The sequence below is a fragment of the Pavona decussata genome, unplaced genomic scaffold (assembly GCF_977016875.1).
Source record: "Pavona decussata unplaced genomic scaffold, jaPavDecu1.1 SCAFFOLD_128, whole genome shotgun sequence".
NCBI classification, from domain to species: Eukaryota; Metazoa; Cnidaria; class Anthozoa; order Scleractinia; family Agariciidae; genus Pavona; species Pavona decussata.
In genome coordinates, this window is record NW_028145542.1 from 1,428,560 (window position 1) to 1,446,015 (window position 17,456).

The 17,456-nt window shown below is 37.7% G+C and overlaps 2 protein-coding genes across 2 annotated transcripts in view; one reads left to right on the forward strand and one right to left on the reverse strand.

Moving 5' to 3' along the window:
* The window catches only part of LOC146468863 (adhesion G protein-coupled receptor L4-like), a 28,184-nt gene extending 17,869 nt beyond the window's left edge, over positions 1-10,315 (forward strand). The window contains exons 11-19 of the mRNA XM_085124089.1: positions 964-1,064; positions 1,299-1,401; positions 2,227-2,377; positions 3,407-3,488; positions 4,825-4,891; positions 6,118-6,200; positions 6,659-6,779; positions 7,506-7,547; positions 8,675-10,315. Of these exons, the coding sequence (XP_084980215.1) occupies positions 964-1,064; positions 1,299-1,401; positions 2,227-2,377; positions 3,407-3,488; positions 4,825-4,891; positions 6,118-6,200; positions 6,659-6,779; positions 7,506-7,547; positions 8,675-8,812 (888 nt within the window). The 3' untranslated portion in view covers positions 8,813-10,315. The remainder of the gene's footprint in view (positions 1-963; positions 1,065-1,298; positions 1,402-2,226; positions 2,378-3,406; positions 3,489-4,824; positions 4,892-6,117; positions 6,201-6,658; positions 6,780-7,505; positions 7,548-8,674) is intronic.
* A 710-nt stretch (positions 10,316-11,025) lies between these two features.
* LOC146468864 (uncharacterized) lies at positions 11,026-15,795 on the reverse strand. Its single transcript, XM_085123948.1, has 5 exons — positions 15,497-15,795; positions 14,272-14,434; positions 12,775-13,756; positions 12,180-12,305; positions 11,026-11,586 (listed from the first exon to the last, which is right to left on the reverse strand). The coding sequence occupies exons 2-5, from the start codon at positions 14,367-14,369 to the stop codon at positions 11,251-11,253; spliced, it is 1,542 nt and encodes a 513-aa protein (XP_084980074.1). The 5' UTR covers positions 14,370-14,434; positions 15,497-15,795; the 3' UTR covers positions 11,026-11,250.
* Positions 15,796-17,456: the final 1,661 nt, after the last annotated feature.

A 17,456-nucleotide genomic window follows, 5' to 3' on the forward strand; every position in this document is an offset into this window, starting at 1 on the left:
TAATAGTAATTTCCGATGGCAAGATCCATTTAAAGAATCAGATTTTGTTCTTGGACGGAGCAAACTTCTTTTTTATTTAGGAAGAAATTCCGGCACCGTTGTTTGTTTCAGTTCCTAAGCCTGAGGAATTCATTTTGTAATTTGAACAACATCAAAGTAATGAAACCCGGAGGGATAATTGCAAGCCCAAACTTGAATAGAATATAACACAAACTGCAAGGCTGAGACTACGTGAAAGACGTAGAGACAACAACCCGACAGAAACCGACAAAACAGGGCTGCAACCGTGGACAGCTGTTTCGTTCTTATTGGAACTCGTCAGCACGGTGTAGCAGTTCCATATGAAACCAGCGACAGAGCCAGCTCAAATAAAATGCAACAAAACCCATGTCCTATCAAGCCTCATACTTTGAACCTGCCCGCCCCCCGAATCACGCGTTGCCACATCACGTGCCTCAGGGAGAAAGCAGACAAAGCATCGAATTCCTGTCGCGCAAAGTCAACTGAATGTAGATGGACAAAACCATCTTAACATTGATTGCAGAAACGCATGGACAAAACCATGAATAGAATAGCCACCATCTTGGATCCTCTATCTTGGATTGTTTTCTGAAACCACAACAAAGTGTCCAAATAAACTGAAAAATAGTGAAATAAATAACAAATTGCTGAAATTGTATGAAAAATTAAAAGTGGTGACAATTACCTTAGAGTTTGTCACAGAGTCAACACTGGCTCTTCAGTTCTTCCTTAATCACTCTCCATCATTTCTACAATGATATCAGTTTCCATCACGTCTACAATGATATCCGTGTCATGACGTCTATAATAATGATGGATGGCTTATTGCGAGATTTATTATCAGACTTCAAATTGTTTCATTTTAAGGGTCTTTCTTTCAACGATTTATCCAGAAGAAGTTATTCCTTTTCAGTGTTGATGTTTTTGTTTTATTTTCAACAGCCACCGGATGAGATTGATATACTAAAAATTCTCACATATGTGGGTCTGACGCTGTCTCTACTTGGAGCTGTGATAACAATTATCTGCTATCTTCTGCTAACGTAAGTTTTAAAAAGCGCTAGGGGAGTGTATACTCTTGGGATTTCTTTCTGTTGTCCCGCTCAAACCTTGCCGTATGTTTTTTGTTAGGACATGAAGGGACCATACAAAGAAAGCATAATCCCCACACATGATTTCTATTCCACAGATCACCCGTCTCAGTTTTGATTGATTGATTGATTGATTGATTGATTGATTGATTGATTGATTGATTGATTATGTTCATGTTCCACCAGAGACAAGCACACACCTTTATCTCAGATCCGTGTGAGTCTGGTTACTTCACTGTTTGCAGGACAAATCACATTTCTTGCAGGGATTGATGCCACCGAGAACAAGGTGACAAACTTTCTCAATTTTTTCTTTACTTAATACAAAGTCCTGAAGAGAGAAGTTTCATTGTCTTTATTTGTTTTAAAAGTCTATTCGGAAAATAAGAAATGTAAATATAAATTAACACGTGGCCAAAATCGCAATTAACTTCTTTGATTTCTTCTTTCAAAACACAAACGGTGATGTTAAACACTGAACGGTCATTTCGTTCTGCCATTAAGTCAAATGCGTGTTAAATTTCCTGAAATTTCCTTAAGCCAAATGTACCTGTCTTAAACGGTCAACTAGTGTTAATTGGTGTTTATGAGATTACTTGAGGGTGACCATGAGAGGTAAATACAGCCCTGGATATAGTACAGATGTTGGATGAGAGGAACTAACGGAAGGTCTCAAACACATGTGCGATGAGGAAGTAGAACAGAATGATGGGATGGCGGAGCGTGGGTTGCTCAGTACGGCGAGGGCGGGGAAGGGGTTAATTCCCGGGATCGTCAACTACACTTAAAAATTTGCAAAGAAAAATGGGACTGACAGCAGTTAAAAGCGCAAACATACTAATTTTAAAATGGAATTTATTGGAGAAGGATACCCCTAAATTCGGCAATCGTTTGAGATTCGAACCCATTCTTAAAATCTAGATTTCCCAGAGGCCATTCCTTTTAGGTTGCGGATTGTCCAGATTGCATTCCCCCGTAACTGCTTTGTCAGGGTAATTTTTGTTGAGGTTTATTCCAGACATTCATACACAGGATGTATCAATCTTTCTGTGAAAAACTTACTGGTGTGCAACCAGCATAACACTGATCACAATTTCCCCTCCGTTTTCTTCAGGGCGCCTGTGTAACAGTAGCAGCTGTAATGCAGTACTTCTTCATGGCTGCCTTCTGTTGGATGCTTGTGGAGGGAATTTACCTTTACTTGTTTGTTGTCAAAGTCTATAACGTCAGCCACAGAATGGCCGTGTATCATGGCATTTCGTGGGGTATGGATTTTTTTCGTTTTGTTTTGTTGTTGTTTTTCCTGTTTATCTTAACTGTTACCTTTCTTAAAATCATTTAAAAATCTAAATCAGAACTGGGTCCGTTACAACAGGATTTCTGTGTCGAATACACTTTAAGTAAGAAGCATTAGACTAAATTTATGTCGAGTCAGATACCATACTAAATTTGAATTGGAATTGAATTGTATTGAGAGAAACTGAACTGAATTGTAATTCGTATCCTTAGAGAAGCAGTTTTTTCACCTTATTTTAGATAAAAGTTTAGTACTTTAAAATCAGAGAAATGGTTGTGAAGAAATATCTTTCACGTCTTTAAAAAAAAAGGCAGTGAAGTGTCATCTTTGCACGCTAAATAACGGGTATTTGAATTTTGAAGTATTTTGGAGATATGTGAGGCCGTCGAGTAAGGCAATCCATTGCAAAATAGGAAGTTACAACAAGAGAAACCCAGAGATTGCAAAGAGTTAAAGCTAAATTATGGCCCCAAAAAGCAAGTCAGATTAGTCTGCAAGTAAGAGACAACTAAATTTCCTAAAAAAGAAAATTTGACGTGCCTTATCCATGACATGAAAGTGACCCTGAGTGCCATCCCACTTGAAGGAGCAAGAGGGTTTTCTTAATTACTCTAGCAATGGAACATAGGGTCATCGACACTATGACGCGTAACAGTGGTGGGGGTAAATATACAAAATAAGAAAGTAACTGGGGAGGTTGCGAAATGCAATGGAGCAGTTAGTAGCCTCTTCACAGTACTCCATGTTCACAACATCCAATTGGTTTCATAAGAGCTAACAGAAATGCAATCGATTTTCAGCAGTGAGAGAAAAGGGAGCAATCCAAAAATGTCTTTAATATGGTTAATGTCATTTAGTGCTTTAGATTCGCAAGTATCAAATTTGTAAACAGGTATGGATACACTAAATTTGATTGATTTAAAGTAGTTCGGCATTGCACGGTACTGAAGCTCACCAGGTCAGTGGTAATCAGTACTTTTCATTTACTATATTTCAGGAACTCCCGCAGTTTTGGTCTCCATATCGCTGAGTATTGCTGCGGGGAAAGATGGAATCAAGAGTTTTGTCAGCGATAAGTAGTAAGTTTTCGTATCATTTTTATCACTATTTCTCTCCAATTATCAGTTGGCTTGGATGAATCATGAGAATTGAAGGTATCGCTCTCATAAGACATACAATAAAAATCATCAAGAGAGGATGAGCTCTTGAAATTGAAATACACGGAGATTAGTACGTCGATAAAGCATTCGGTTATCACTTGAAGTGAAAATGTAAATCAAGCAATCTATTGTGTTTAGCATGAACTGAAACATAGACGATAAACGTATAGTTTTACGCACTAAGGACAATTTTCACATGCACATCGTATTAGATTTGGGGAAAATTCTGTAACATACTAAGAGGTATAGCGTTGTTGACTGGGTAGGTTAAAGTCACACGGTGAGTCCCTCAAGTAGACCCAACATCCTTGACACTAGGCAACATAGGATGAGCTAGCTCATCCCGTGATCTTGCACTCCGTTACCGACACTCTTAGTTCAAACCTTGCCAGTTGCTTTGCATCTTTATTACCCTAAATGCAGTCAACACCTTGTCAGTTCTATCAAAAGTTTTCAAACAGTACTGAGCAGTTGCTTCGCATTTGGTATAAATCCCGGTTATAAGTCCTGGACTTATACAATCTCTTAAGGGGTTTTGGGTGGGCTTATATCCGAGAGAGGTTATAAACAGAATAAACAAAAAACAGTTTGCAAACAAGCTGATACCAAGACGTACTTTAATTCACTACAAGATCAAATTCGAAACTCTAACTTTAACTATAACCGGAACATAACAAAACAAGATCAGACTTCGATCTCAGTCCTACTTCACAAGGTTAATTAAATCGTTTTTTATTTACTTTAATTGTTCCGGATGCTCTGTGAAAATGATTTTCTTCAGGCAATAAGTCAAAGGAGAGGTAGTGGGGGGGCTTATGAGCGGGGATGCTTATAAAGGAATACCGTACCTTCTCTTAGGGGGAGGGGGCTTACATAAAGATGGGCTTAAGAGCGGAAGACAAGGGAGCTTATAACCGGAATTTAATTTTTGTTTACAGATAGATGGGTCTATAACCGAGGGGGGCTTATAAGCGAGATTTTACAGTATTCCGGCTACGATGCTGCATCTGACAAGTGTCAGCTAGTCATATTTTGTTGATCTTATAGCGATGCTGCTAATTTATGCACGACAAATAAAACAGTGCTATCTGCCACTGACTTATTTTAAGGCTTTGACCGGCAGTGGGTTTTAACCACTACAAAAGGAATGAGGGAAGGAAAAGGTTTTTCTTTTTTGTTTCTTTGTTTGTTTGAAGCAGTGGAACAGACTGGTGTACTAAAGTTGTTTTTGTTGTTCTATTTACTAAACTCTAAGCTGCTGGATGTCATCTGCTGACGGTCTCATCTGGATATTTGTGTCATTTGTTGTGCTAATTGAACTTGTAAGTAACAGCTGACTCGACACACTGAAATAAGGAACCTAAAACGACCGACGCTAAAGCCTGGTTTATATTTACGACGCAAGCATAAGCATGAGCACAAGCATAACCACAAGAAACCTACGTGTAAAACGGTGCGACGCAAGCATAAGCGCCTTGTGCTTGCGCTTGTGCTTATGCTTGCGTCGCTCCGGTTTACACGTACGACGTAACGACGAAAGCATAAGCACAAGCACAAGAGAATGGAACGATTTCCATTCTCTTGTGTTTTTGCTTCTGCTTGCGTAGTTGCGTCGCACGTGTAAACCGGGACCACGCAAGCGTAAGCACAAGTGCAAGGAAAGGAAACTGAAAGACAGTGACAAGTTGTCAGCGTACATTCTAGTTACTCTCGCCAAAAGGCAGCCCGGCCGCGCGATTGCGCCAAATTTTATGCTTCTTTTATGCTTCTGCGTGTTACCTTATGCTTATGCCTATCGCACGTGTAAACATCCTTGTGCTTATGCTTGTGTTTATGCTTACGCTTGCGTCGTACGTATAAACCAGGCTTAAACAGTCAGGCGAAGTCCATCCGCGCGAAACTCTTTATTTACCGCATTTATTCGATTAACTGCCCACCTTCAAGTAAGCGCGGCCAGATTCCTCCCCTCTCCCAACTCCCCTCCTCCCTCAAATGAGCCAGAATCTACCCCAGTGTAGTTCCGTACGTAGGGTTAAACAAGAGTGTCTACCCACCGATAAAAGGGTATTGGTTTATTTTTGAGATGCTACATTTACACGTGACATGGCAGTGTATCACCAGGTCAAATTAAGATGCAACTCTTTTTGTTTGGATGTTTTCCCGAAATCTGAACAAATACTAGTTCTCATTAGCAAGACAGTGCGCCTGTTCTAATTATTTCCAGTGACGTTTCAATCTGCTCCTGGAGCTCCCAAACTTTAAAAATTAGGGCAAAAGATTTCAGAATTTCGTTGTAAATGTATAGAAACGAAAGAAGTTTTCAAAACTTCTGCAGTTGAAGACACAGTTGCACGTTTTGGATTAGAAAAGTTACAAAAGCTGGCACTGTTGAAGAAACTGATGGATTTTCCTCCTCCTCCTCCTCCTCCTCCTCCTTTTTCTTCCTCTTCTTCTTACTCTTCGTCTTCTTCTTCTTCTTCTTCTTCTTCTTCTTCTTCTTCTTCTTCTTCTTCTTCTTCTTCTTCTTCTTCTTCTTCTTTTTAATAAGGTGAACGTGATGATTCTTGTGCGAGTCATCAGGGAAATGACATCAATGCAGCATACAAAGGACAAGCAAACTGAACAGATCAGGTAAAAACATACTTGAATTCAAAATAAAGGGCAGGACAAAAGTAGTAAGACTAGCCATGAAAATCTCGTCAAGATTTCTGTCTATCGTCGCATATCGTTTGTAAAATAACGCAATCTGATCGAAACTCGTACGTTTCTATTTGATGGCCGTGATTATCTTAAAAACAGTAGAGTAGCCAGTTGGCTTTTCCTGGTAGTACTTGCACCCAAAACATTTTTACTAACAAAAGGAAACTCTTTTCTCGTAAGTTTGCATTCAATGACTACATATCTCAAAAACAGTAAAATTTTCAAGGGAACAGAGTTACTCTGAATTTATAAGCTGTTATCGCCTATCGAGCATGCCTTACCTAGCAGTATTGTACCAATTGCAAAAACATTTTTGCCAACAAAAGAAATCATAAGGTTTCCTTATTGCCAATTAAAGGACACGAAGATCTTAATTTATTTCCCTGCAGACTAAGCATCAGAGCATGCATGGTGTTAATTCCTCTGTTGGGGGTCACGTGGTTGTTTGGTCTTCTTTACCGATTACACAAAGCGTTCATCTACATCTTTGTAATCCTTAACTCAACTCAGGTATAGTGTACTAAACGGCAGGGATTTTAATGGTAACTGTAAGCTTTTCTTTCGGTACACGGGTGATTTAAGTTTCTCGTGTATGACAGTACAATTTAAGCTTGTGTATATACAGTAATTTCTTGAAGTAAGCTTTCATTCCAGTTTAAAATTCAAGTTCATTTTCAAACGCATTTGTAAAGGAGCGCGTACACGTGGGTTCCATGTAGTAGTAAGATGGACAGACGAAGCAGTTTGAAAATTTTCATGAAAATGTTTTTTAAAACACGAGGTCCTATTTACGCTTTTATTACAGTAACTATCGACATGTGATGTACTAGCATCCCAACCAAGGGGGAGAAGAAAGGTTCCTTGTTACTCAATGCTAAAGAAACAAGAGTTATAAGCGCCGCCAGGTTGACGAAGTCAGGGACTTACAACCCATCTTACCTAGCCACCATCTTAGCTATCTCCTTATCTCAAAACCTACCAGTTATCTCTTATGTACCTGTCTTAAACTTACTGGTATAATTATTATGATTACTTATCTAAACAGCTTTCTTGCCGACCTAGCCAACCAACCCCGCTTATCTAGTTACTCGTTTAAGATTTCTAACCAAACACTTAGTACAACGGGGATCATTTACGCATCCAATTATTATTATTTTTTTTTCATCCAAAATACACATAATTCGGATTTTTTCAGATCAGTATTATTGTATTTGTTTTGTTCTCGTGTTTCAACAGGGTTTCTTTATTTTCATCCTTCACTGCGTGAGAAACAGTGAGGTAAGATTTAATTGGTTGAATGTAATATTTCAGATATAAAAGTTCTGATCCATTAGCTGTCGCAGTGATTAGTATTTATTAATAATTCAATTCACGCTAAAGTATTTGTTTAACCATCTATTATGTTAATTTTCAGCTTTAGCCTATTTAAATATCCGCGTTAACAAACTGATTTTTTCTCTTGATAATGGAGTCAAGATGACTTCAGCAAATCCTTTTAATTTAATAATAATAATAATAATAATAATAATAATAATAATAATAATAACAATTCTTTATAATATAATCTTTATTAAAAATGACCAACCCTTTTAAATCACAACACTATGCACTCCTAAAAATTATGTACATTTTCAGCAAATATAAAATTCTCGTATTCAAATTCTTGTGGTATAAGGACATGTTCAACGTGAGGCTTTAAAATATTTATAAAAAAGAAAAAATTTTTGATAAAAAGAAAAAATATATATATATATTCAATCTGCATTCAAAAACAAAGGAGATATTTGCTTCTGAAAGATATCATACACTAAAATGTGAAAATTCCAAAACCCCTATAATCTTTAATGCTACTTAATAATAATAATAATAATAATAATAATAATAATAATAATAATAATAATAATAATAGTACTAATAATACTAATAATAATAATAATAATAATAATAATAATAATAATAATAATAATAACAATAATTATCATTATAACGGAGAAACAACAACAACAACAACAGGATATTAAATGTGACTTAGGGAGAAACGAAGACTCGGAAAAAAAATCCGAGTCCTAGATGTGATTTGAACCCACGACCCTCCGTGATCTAGGTTCAAATCCCATCTGGGACTCGATTTTTTTTTTCTCGGATCTGGGACTCGGATTTAGAAAACGTGTCCGTAGCATTTAAAACAGTGGATTTCCATTAAATATATCCATCTCGTGGTCAGAGAGGGGACTTGAGGCCGGGACCTCTGCATTACAAGTCCTCGCCTCTAATCACTCAGCCGCTCTACATTCTTACGTATGGCACAAGTTATGAGTTTTACGAGTAGTACACATGTTTTACCTAGCAGATAAGATGCAGCTAGCCCATATGAAAATATAAGATTATGCTATTTTCTTATACAGATCAGGGAGCGCTTCAAAAGAAGAATCCAACCAAAGTTTCAAGCAGACGGAAGTTTTGAATGTGGAGTTAAGAAATCTCCAGAAGCTAATCAAAACAGTGTCAATGAAGTTGATATAAGCGGTATTTATGAACTGTAGGAGTAGTCTGCCTCCAATGAACGATCCACTGAGATCCCTAAATAGACCACTTAACATTTTTCGTTAAACGTTTTGATATTCTGCTTGCAAGTTGAAAAAAGAAAAACGCAGATTAAGCTTCCCTTGGCTACGCAAGTACTCACGAAAAGGCTATCACAATGGAAACTATACGGTACTTCGCGTGCAACGTGAAATTCAGGCGGGATTTTCTTTTTTTCGCAAATGATTATATTCCCAAATAGTTTCATGTTACACGGTTGTTGCTGTTGTTGTTGTTCAAAACATGTGATAAGCTTCGCAACATCGTCGCTCTTCGGGTCGCCCTCCAATTTTTTCGCAAAACTTCGTCGTCGTCGTAATAATATTTAGCGTCGAAAACTCACTAAGTTTTCTGGCCAGTTTGTTAAAAACTGAGCGGTGGTTTATTAGGGTGAGCTCCCATGTAAAAGTAGCGGTGGATCTTGTAACCTTTAAACGCATCTTTTTGGTTACAGTTTTGAAATTAAGGAACAATGACCGGTACCTTTTAGGTTACTCGCACTGAAAAATATGTTGAGAACTGATGGTCACAAAGAAATGGAAACCTTAAGGCTCCACGGGTTCTTTTCACTTTCACTTCACACTTTTACATGGTAGTTCTTATCCCCACTTAGCTTATGTAGTAATTAAATGAAATCCTAACAGTTTCTTAGACTGACTAATGGATCACAATTGATCACAATTGTAGCATATGAAAAGTAGCCAAATTCTGTAATTTCGTTTTGGGATCTGTCAGAATTTACAAAGTAAAATAAATACTATAACTTTGGTGCAGAATGATTTTTAATAGCTTAACAAGTGCACTGAATGTTCCACAAGTAAACACATGTTATACCATGCTGAAAAATAAGATATAAGTAACGATGCCTGAAAACCCTGTAACAAAATAAGCTGGAGTAAATAAACAATTTAAAACTGTTTGTTGTTCCTTGCGACTCAATCGCTTTATTAATTGGACCAATACGTTTCACATACCATCCCTTGAAACAGCTATCCTACGATTCATCCGTGCTACGATCCTACAATGCTATGATGCCAGTTGTTGTATCCAAGCAAACAAATGTAATATCCTCAAAATTACAAGATAATTTACATCATACTACCTACACACACAAGTCACATAATCCGTGCACGCTTCGCCTTAAATACTGTATTGAGAATAGCATGCGTAATTACATTCTCCAAACTATTCGACAAGTTCATGAAATTCTCAGAAGTATGCCAACTACGCTTGACCGCTATGCTACACCAGTCGTACCATCCTACGCGAAATCTTATGATGCTAGTCTACGACCACCCATGGCCTCAGTTCTTGTCCAAGGTGTCAATCTAAGGGTTGACGTCAGCGTAGCATTTCTTATTTACGATTTTATAAAATTTATGGAAAAAAGCTTCGCTTTTGTATTGCTTAGGTAAACATTTTGCGAACTTATATGCTACACTGAATGAACAGCGGCCCTTGACTCCAGAAGTCTCCTGATTAACGATTTGCACTCAGTTCAGACCCGAGTGCTGTGAAAATAAAGGTTCCATCCCCTTTGTACTAGAACAATTTACGCAGTGCTGCATCAAAAGGGTTGTTAGCTTAACTTGGCAGAGGCAGTCTAACCAAAAAACAATTAATTAGGATAAAAAAGTAAATGAATGTAAGTAATAACGATGACCTGTTGTGTAATTTCTGAAATTAGTTCAGATACCACCCTTTTAGGACGCGTTCAAACATCTTCGAGGTTAGTGAACTCGTACGACCGGAGCTTAACTCGGTTTCCACCAGGAATATTGCTATTCTCTTTGAATTGTTCCATAGTTTGTCGCCGGTAACCATATATACGCCTGTTTGAAGAGAGACAACGCGGAGGAAAGTTTCTTGTCTAAGGAAACAACACGACGATGTAGAGAGCAATCTAACGTCAAACTATCAGTCGACCCTCCGATCTTCCTATACATACCGACCGATTCCGATTAAAATTCCGACGTGCTAACCACTACACCATCGTGCCTCCAATTATTCAAAGATAAACTGCTTAAACTGATCAACAAAAAAACCTCTATGAACAGCAGCCCTCGCATGGACCGATACCCTTTTTGTCACGCTTCAATTGGCTTAGAAGTCTTTTGTTATTATTCCCACTGTCATTGGTGATCAATTAGTCACGGGGCCTATATTAATTTCAAATGAATCAGTTTTGACCATTATGGTACCTGTAGGCTGTTTTGTGGTAACTAGTCTATTAATGCAGGTCTTGCAGTACAATTTATGTGTTCTTAGTGTAGTTTCTATGGTTGGCTTATTCGGTCGTGTACAAGTAGTCGATTTAGTTGGTGTAGTCCTAAGTTGGTGTATTCGGTGTCGTTGGTTCAGTGGATATCGTGTTAGTAGTGAGAGCCGTCTTTATTGATCACATGCCAGCACATTTGTTTGTTAACCGCCTGTTCCATGTGATGCCAAAAGATCTTCCAAACCCAAACAGGGTCCGCCGCTTACTCCAACGAAGCCCTCTCCAAGTCCATCTATTACGCAACTGGTAGAAAATACCGGCTCTCAGTTGCAGTGCAGTTAGGCGAGCAGACAGGTCCAGGCACCATCTCTTTCCCGGTGAGCGAGTTGCTTGGTAGGACAAGGTCACAGGAAGATTAACACGCATTAATGTACCGTCTCCATAAGCACCAGTTCGGAGAAAGTAGGCCGAAACATATCCTGTGATACTTGCTGTTACTTCGGAAGAAGGGTCAAACTGGCAAATTAAATAAACGATCATTTTAATTTACTGTTACAAACATAATATTATCAGTGGTTCAGTACAACATGCAACAAATGTAAATATTAAGCGCGCATGGAGGGAAGCTTAGCTTAAAAAAAAAAAAAAACTAGGAAGTCATCTGATCTTTCAAGTTAAGAATGACAAAGGAAAGTAGTATTTTTAAATTTATATCTCAAAAAACATAATTATATATTGCATCAACTGGAACTAGCTTGCACACGAGGCTTACACGGGGAAATTTTTTCACATGCAAATAGTTTCTAATATATTCTCCCGCAAGAGCCTCCATTGCAAGCTCGATCCAGTTCAATACCGAGATAACGAGTATGGTCTTTTCTTCCCCTTTTGCGTGGTCAAAACAAATTCGGTCATTTTCCAATAGGAAAACTCCGCACGGAACCTCCACAACTTCGTTGATAATCGAGACCTACGACGAAAGTTTTGTAGTCACAAGGTTTCATTTCCTTTCCTTTTCGGAGTTCTAGTGTTCCAAAAAAATTAATTTTTGCGCCTAAAAGTAATTTTAGCAAATATATAACGCAGCAGTGAAATATTTTCTTTCTTACCTGCACAGTTAACTTTGGGGGATTGAGTGAATTCCCTGAAGAGGGGAACCTCAGATGGTACTGGAATTTGACTTTTAAGCTGAAATCCACTCCTAGTTGTAAGAAGTATACTGGGATATAGATGCTCTGAAAAGTAAAACGAAACAATGTTAATAATGCCACTGCTTCTTAATTAAATACTGAACCGACCCATGGCTATCTAAGGAAATTATTTGAACCAAAGAATGTCAGTAGATGTGACAACTTAGAGGATGCGTAAAAACGGTGGTATAAGCTGTATATATTTTCCACTTGACAGCATGACAATAATGACGCCACATGACGCAGTTTTACGTCATAATTTGAGCCGTTAATCTTGGATTTCTTACTTTTTTATTACATTAAAAAAAACTCCAGACCTGGCCCAAATACTGAGCAAGTCAAGATAATAAAACGTTTTAGACAATCTAAAACTGTGAAGGTTTTGAAAAAAATGGTTGGCCATTCCTGCCAAAAAGTGGCTGCTTCAAATACCATGTCACGTTAACAGACAGATGAGAATAGTGCGAAATAATTCTGAAACTCGGTCTAGACAGGATTAAAACAAACAACTTACTATTTTTCTGCTCCCCCACGGATACACCATTCGAGTTTCTATCCCTCTTCGTAACTCATTACCTCTGTACTTCTTATCAAGCACAGTCAGGCTTCTACCTCCAACAGAAATCTTGACTTTAACTTCTATTTCCAAACCGTTCTCGTTTTTTAGCGAAACATAGGCAGTTCCCTTGACTCTAATCCCAACAACTTTTTTTTCAAACAGTTTTATTGCGGGCAGGTTGACTCTTGGGTAAGTAGAGCTGGCCTTGCTCCAAGCTTGACCAACTACTCTGTTTTGACTTGCTCTCCGAAATCTCTTGGGAGTCGTGAGGGACGAATTGGTCGAGTTATGCTGTCGATTAGACAAAGAAACATTTGATGGCGTTGGAATTAGATTATTGGAGACACCTGAAACATCCTCTGCAGGTTTTTCTTCGACAGATAAAGTAGCCGCAGCCTTTGGAACGATTAGTCTTACAAAGAGGTGGAGACTAACCGCCTTAAGTTCAGCGTATACGAAAGGGTGAGTTTCAATGAGCGAAACTTGGCTTTTCACAGTTACTCTCATCATCGTCACATCAATACCTCCCTGAGTTTGAATCGGTTCTCCGAGATTCAACTGCTCAGATAAAAAGGCAAGGCTCTTAGAGACCATTCCATTGCTCTTGTTAATGGACGCAAAATCAGAATACTTCAAGTTCAGATCGATTTCGGATGACAAGTTAGCAAAATCTGAACGGTCAAATTGATTCTTGATGAAAATTTCTTCCTTGTCCGATGTGTTTGCTTCTCGATGCATTTTCACAGGGCCAGGGAGCAAGGGCGATTCTTCAGGTTTTGAGACAGTCGCTTTTTTCCCGTCCACATCTTCGTATAGGTCGCGTTTCGCATTCGGAAGTAGCTGTTGGAGGATGCTAAATACCAGTCGCAACTGTTCTTCATTAGTGGAGTTATCTCCGTAGATTTCAAACGACTCTCCAGGTCCGGAGTTTGTAGTTCTGAGCAGATGAAATTCAAAAAATTAATCAAAAGATCAGTTTATGGACTTTGTCAAGATTAGACAATCATCAAATTAAGAGCATCATTTAAACTGACAACATCTTAGAAATGGAATCGAAAACCCTGTATCATTATAAATCGAGTAGCATGCAATTGTATGAAATTGTGATTGTATCCGTCGTCGTGTTCTTGTCTTCTTTCTTGATTTCATCTTGTAAAATAATAACTGAGGAGACCTAATTAATATAAGCTTCTTAGTTTCTTTGAGGTCTCCTCGCCATTGTTACATCTTTTTCAGTTCTATCTTTTTTTTTTTGTTGTTGTTTACATTATATTTGTGGTGTGGCAAAATAAATAAACTAACCTAAACTAAACTAAACAGAAAATATTGATTCTATCTAGTGACAAACATTTGCAACTATAAAGGCAACCAAACACAAACTTCAATCTTCACTACTCTATCCAGAAGTATATTCTGTGGCAACAAAGCACATTTTAAAATAATGACATTAACCTTGAATCAAGTTGGAGTCGAACCAAGAAGTAATCTACCATGATTTGGACTCTTGTTATGTTGACATTGCCACCCACGTGGGAAACGTTGAATTTCATTAGCAACCAGTACTCCTCCGATGTCTTGTTCAGAACCCGGATGGTAACTGTCGCACGGATTGTACCTGGAATAAAATGAATTCAAAAGAGGGCGAGCTCCACCTTACTTTGCAAGCAAACATTACACGTAATGGTAAAACAATGAGGAGATTGATGATACAACAATCTTTTCCAATATTGCCTGCCTAATTTACATTTGCAATTAGCAACTCAATTAGCAGTTCAAATAAGGTTGCAAAGAGATTAGATTATATGTTTATTTCTATGGTAATGAAGTTTACAAGTTTCCTTAACACAACCGAAGGCTTCCAAAGGAATCCGTAAAAGTGACATGATCAATTTCAAAAGTTTCTCAGGAGTTAATTCCCGCACTTTTTTTAAATAATATAATCGTGGCCGATTCGGAAATCATCGAGGAGGACATCAAAAACCTTCTGAAGTTCATGCAAAACATTGGTTCTCGAAAATCGTTAGGAATTTAGATTTAGTAAGTCTGTCAGGCTTTTTGGTTTGTTGTCTGCATGCGCCTTTATTCGGTTCAACTCCTTGGGTTTCTTAATATATCATAACTCTTAAAAATAAACGACATGACTGCATATTAGCAAAAGACAAGAATGTAGGCTGCCAGCACATCCACCAATTACAAGTATGTAATACCAATTAAAAGTATCTCTTAGGGCAGCCAACGAAATCTTTCGAAGGCCAGCTAGAAATTTCGGTTAGTCAAACATGAAAACTGATATAAGGTGATCGGATTCCGTTCCTTATTTATTTATTTATTTATTTATTTATTTATTTATTTATTTATTTATTTATTTATCTATTTGTTTTGCGACTTACTGTAAATATTTAGCAAAGTAAAACAAATCGAGCAGATCAGACTGTAATAAATGATGTACTAAAACGAACCGAGAAAACATAAAAGGGAAGCTTAGAATACTTTGCCGTAAACGTTATCTCGTTAATTTTCCCCAAAGAAAAAGGAGAAGAAGAAGAAGAAGAGAGAGAAGGAAAAAAAGAATACCAACAACGAGAAGAAGGACAAGAACGGAAGAAAAAGAGAGAAGGCGAGGTCTTCAAAACTTACATCGAGAAACAAAAGTTTTAGGGTGTAGCGACAAACATACCCTGCTGTATTTCTCCAACTTGTATCTGTATGTCTTGTTCCACTCGATAGTCAGAGTTTCGTCCTCTTCCAGAGTGACATCTACCAAACGATTTGAAATCTTCGTCTTCGCGGCAAAAAACAGAACGAGGGATAATACCACTCCAAGTAGCAGAACTGCTGTTAAGGCACCGATAACCTTGATCTTAACCACATGGGAAGACTTGTTTAATTTTTCTTCTGATTTTCCTGTATCGGTGAACTCCTTCGTCGGCTCCGATGCCTTTTCCTTCGTCATGGCGCTGCTGCTAAACTGTTAAGTTCACGTTGCAGATGCGGAAGATGAAGTGATGAATTAAGGTTAATAAATGAAAGCCACTTTTATAGATGCCTCTTAAAACAGATTTTCGTGACATTTCCCAGAGGAATGTAGCGTTACAAGTAGTCTATTTTTCAAATCACTCAAGGCATTTAATATAAATCGCGGATCATAAATCTATATTAGCTTTGGAAACTCAGCCCTGAAGGGATCCGTTTTGAATTATGGGTCCTTATCATGATGTAAAAGGTTGAAAAAGATTCTCAGAACTGCATCAGAAAAGGCTAAAGAAAAGATTTGGAAACTGATTTCTTGTAAATGTCTACCTTATTGACTGATTCGAAGTCATGTTTGAACCAAGGAGCTCTTTTATTGGCCCTTTTCCACAAAACACGTCTTAAAGTCCTTGAAAGTGGACTTCAATTTGCGTCTACATTTTTCCCTTTAACCGCAATGTACACACCATTGACGTGAGGTAAATATATTAAGATTTTTAAGAACCAGGGTAAGCTTAGCCAACTGCTATATTGTGTCATTTGGTATTCAAAGGCATTTGTAACACGTCAGTTTGCGGTTCTAAAAATAATTTTTCTTCCACATGGAACCACTTCACTGAAGTGTACTTGAAAATCTGGTTAAGACGGCTTCTTTTAAACTATAATTAATCATTGATAGGAACTGTCTAAATAAAAAATCTCGGTCACCTTTTCAGTTCTAAACTCATGACTATCCATGCATTTTATTAAATGGTATAGTACTTTATCAAATTTGGTCCCTAATGTAGCTAGTAATTAAGTTTAAGATCCACTTGGTTGAAACAGTTAAACGTGTTCGTGTTTTATATGTATTATTGTTATTATGTTGTCAAATCAGCTGAGCAGAAATAGATATGTTGTTGTCTTAGCGGAAGGAAAGTTTTTAGAGTTTCAGTGTTTTGTTTGTCTTTCCTGTGACACTGAGAGCTTTGGCCTTGTAATAAATATTTTCTGAACATTTTGTCGTCACTGAAAGTTGCGATCTAGATTAACTGGATCGGAAGAACGTGGTGGGTTTTTTTTAGGATGCTTTGCGTTCACGACAATGGGACATTTTGAGAAATCGGTCATCTTGCCCAAACTTTGGAATTTGCTGGCCTTGCCGTTGCATCCAGTTAGTGTTTTTGTGGGGAGCAACTACTTCTCTTTCCATAGTGCATGTCCGAGAGTTAATTTAATTAACCGGAAATTATTGTATGGTTAACTTTTTTGGTATTGTTTGAATTTATTCCAGTGTCATTTAACTTTGTGTACCGAGTTACCCGACCTACAGCATGCCTCCAAACTGTGTTTGTACAACTCTGTTCTCGTTGATCGATACGGAAGTGATTTCAGAACCACATTAGCAACGCTAAGACACTGCTTAAACTAATTTTAGACAGTAAGACATTCATTTTCCCGTTTAATATTGGTACTGTGTGCTGTCAAATGTCTTTATCATACTTAGCGGCGTATTTTTGCATTAATTAATTCCTGGAATAACAAAGGCCAGTATAACCGATAGACAACTGTTATTTGACTATAAAAAATTGCGATAAAACATTTCGTAAAAACATTATAAAAAGGTTAAAAAACACGACGTTTCGATGTACATTACATCATTATCAAGTGAAATTAAAAATGTAAGA